The sequence below is a fragment of the Corythoichthys intestinalis genome, chromosome 13 (genome assembly GCF_030265065.1).
Source record: "Corythoichthys intestinalis isolate RoL2023-P3 chromosome 13, ASM3026506v1, whole genome shotgun sequence".
Lineage (NCBI taxonomy): Eukaryota > Metazoa > Chordata > Actinopteri > Syngnathiformes > Syngnathidae > Corythoichthys > Corythoichthys intestinalis.
The window spans coordinates 38,972,103-38,975,439 of NC_080407.1; the positions used below are offsets into that span (position 1 = coordinate 38,972,103).

General features: G+C 38.0%; 1 protein-coding gene across 1 annotated transcript; it reads right to left on the reverse strand.

Annotated features, from left to right (window-relative positions):
* Positions 1 to 1,873: 1,873 nt before the first annotated feature.
* LOC130927698 (ADP-ribosylation factor-like protein 8) lies at positions 1,874 to 2,952 on the reverse strand. Its single transcript, XM_057853668.1, has 2 exons — positions 2,628 to 2,952; positions 1,874 to 2,212 (listed from the first exon to the last, which is right to left on the reverse strand). The coding sequence occupies exons 1-2, from the start codon at positions 2,748 to 2,750 to the stop codon at positions 2,000 to 2,002; spliced, it is 336 nt and encodes a 111-aa protein (XP_057709651.1). The 5' UTR covers positions 2,751 to 2,952; the 3' UTR covers positions 1,874 to 1,999.
* Positions 2,953 to 3,337: the final 385 nt, after the last annotated feature.

Below are 3,337 nucleotides of genomic sequence, written 5' to 3' on the forward strand. Positions count from 1 at the left end.
GATGTCGCAATATGTCTACATTTTTCTTAACAGACTAATGAGGGTAGAAAGGCGACATCGTAAAGAGCAAGCAATCATTTCTCGTCAGCATTTGACGATCTGAGATGCGGGGACGACAGGGGAGTTGACCGGATTATTTTATTTATTAATACCAGTGCAAAAATTCAATACGATCATCTTAATACTGATTGGCAATTAAACTGGCAAATATCAAAATGTAGTATTGTCTTTATTTCAGAGCAGCACATTCGACAACTAGCTATTTACACTTATAGTTTTAACAATAGTGACTAAAAATAATAGTGATGAGCATAAAAACAAAAATACAACAGAGCGAGATGTAAATATGATGTGTTGGTCGTTCCATATTTAGAAATTAAACTTTCAATTTATTTTTATTTTCGTGACAGCAAGCATGCTGCGTTGGCTGGTAGCAAGCAGCATTGTAAATGTGATCAAGAACATGCTAAAGAAAGTCCGTGCGCCCCCGACCTAAACCCCCCGCTCCCCCCACAAAAGGAAAATGTTTAACCGTGTCCTCAATCGAAATGCAAGCACGAGCCATGACTTTGAGCCCATAGAACTAGGACAGACGACGCGGAAGTTCTCCCTCGCTTTTGCAGCAGCGGGAGGGAGACGAGGCTGTCTGTGAAAGCAGAATGATATCGCCTGTCACTCATTTCTGAAACTACGACGAGTGGTCAATGTGGAAGAGAGGGAGGGACCAAGCAATGTCACTTCCCGTTCAGTTATACTGCGAAGCGGTCTTTGGTGATTCGTTCGGCAACGTCACTTCCCGTTCACTAACCGAACGATTCATTTGGGCGGGGAGGGAGATGAGGGGGGCGAACGATTCGTTGAACGATTCGTTTGAACGAATCTTTTTACTGAACGATCCGGAATGGATTCGTTTACTCAAGTGAACGACAGATCCCGTCACTAGTGTTGGCAGTGACATTACAGGGTTCATTCTGTTGTTTGGGCTCATTTATGCCCTTGACCTAGCCTTTCCTGAAAAGCTGAAGTACACCTTTGAATTCATCCAAAAAATCATAATGGACATGGATGGACACAAGCTAAATGCAAAAATACAGCAGCTGAAAATCAAGCTGTTTTCAAAATTGACGGACACTGTGTTTAAACTTTCAGTGACAGCGTTGATGATGTTCTAAAAAATGTTAATGTTTTCAGGTTCTGTATTATTGTTCTACATGTGTGTTGTACATGTAAATTTAATATGTGTTTGCAGGCGTTACTTATTGTACTTTATGGGAATGTTTCATGTTTAATTGGAGCTGGTTATACCATGCCTTTCAAATATTGTACTTGTATTATTGTTGTACTAGTACTTGTGCTACTTTGTTTGAACCACTTTTGGAGTCAAATTACATTTCTAAATGTGATAGGTCATGCACTGTCTTCATCATAGAAGAAAAAACAAGAGAATGTTTTTCATCATTATTTTGATGAGTTCCATGTTTATGATAAGTATACTGTAAATTGGGATGTGTTTTTATTTGTTTTGAATAAAAACACTAACCAGATGTTGTGTTCTGTCTGATATGAGGGTTAAATGAAGTATGAAAAAAATATTTTAGACTATATTAATTTGAGTTAAACAAATGTAAATAAGTTTAGGCCAGTTAAAGTACAAATTTTATTTTGGCTGTATTTGATAAAACTGAGTTGGACGAACTCCATTAACTCATACCACATGGAGGTTCTTCGTTTGAGTTGGGGCTACATAAATTTAATGGATGGAAATCCTGCCCAAAATTTATTTGTGTTCATCCAATGAGTTATGTTTTTCAGTGTATGTAACATACCTGTTAAGTTGTAGAAATTGCAAATAGGGAGATTTCTGTTTGCCAACCCCGATGACGCGCGCGCGAGACAATCGCTAAGACAAAATGCAACCATTTTTTTTTTCAAGTTCATTTTGGTCACAACACTTGTGTAAAAATTAACTACACTGTCAAAGAACCTCTTTTTGATGGCATCAGAGATAGTCTTCAACTTGCTCCATGTATTGTCTGGTATCATGTGATACTGCTATGTTGCCTGTGTCATGCCAGTTCTCCTTGTTCCTGTAATCAACATCTAGGATATCCTCAGCTTTCCTGATCACATCCATTTGCACAAATTTGGACATCAGCTTCCTCAGCAGCCTCTTCATCTCATCAACCATCACTCCAATTAGGGTTTCGTCAGACTAAATCAGCAAGATTAAAAACATTAATTACATCATTTAGAAAATTCATCATATTTGTTTTTAAAAGTATCTTTGTCATGGCAGTTTTTTAATTGAATTGTAACCTAGAATTGAAACTTTATATTCTTTGTTTCAGCACAGTAATAATGATATAATGTAATAAAGTGTATAGTATACACTTTAGCTTTAGCATAATAGCGAATCTAAATGATTAAACTTCAAGTAAGTAACGATACGCTTTCTCACTTAAATTCATATATTGTGGGGGTAGGACCGCAGTGGTTTAATATTCCATGATGTTTGATCCACGAAAACACAGAGTAAAGCAGCGACTTCTTCCTCATCGTTCTCCCATCATTAGCTCTAATGCTATTAGCATTAGGCTAGTTAGCTATCGCTGGCAGGTAAGACTTACGGCAATTACGTTGACGAACGTCGTTTTTCCCGAATACTGGAGGCCGACCAGAGTCAGCTCCATCTCTTCCTTCCAAAATAAAGACTTGAACCAGTCTAAAAGCCGGTTTATTAGTGCCAGCATCTTGGGCTTTTCCAGCTCTGAAGGGGAGGGAGGGCAGGGAAGTCGGAGACGGCCAGGCTATTCGTTGTTGGTCATTTTCCGAATCGGGCCGAATGGTATCGTTACAAAACGGTGACAAACAAAAACGTTAAAAAAAAATAAAAAAAAATTGACATTTTTGGAAAATCGGGAGATTTGGCTTTCTAATCGTGAGGCGTGAGCATTGGGGTCAAAATCGGGATCCTCCCGACCAAATCGTGAAACTTAACAGGTATGATGTAAGCGTGGAATTGTATACAAACTTAACTTCAAATGCTGTGAGAAAGAAGCCTTTTTCCTGTTGTATTGAACCGTGATTTGTGTGTACCGTCACACTCCTAACATATATAAATTGTCAATATGCGGGTAAGGCTTATCTCCCCTCTTCTGTCTTTGCTCTAGTTGTTTTGATTTTAAAAAAAAAAAAAAAATCTTGCTCTTTATGGATACGTCATTCAAGAAAAGTTTAGGGCAAGTGACTATTTTTGATAATAAAAGAAAATATATTGTAGCATCTACAAGGACAACACCCCCTTGGTGATGATAATATATACTCAACAGGAAAACAG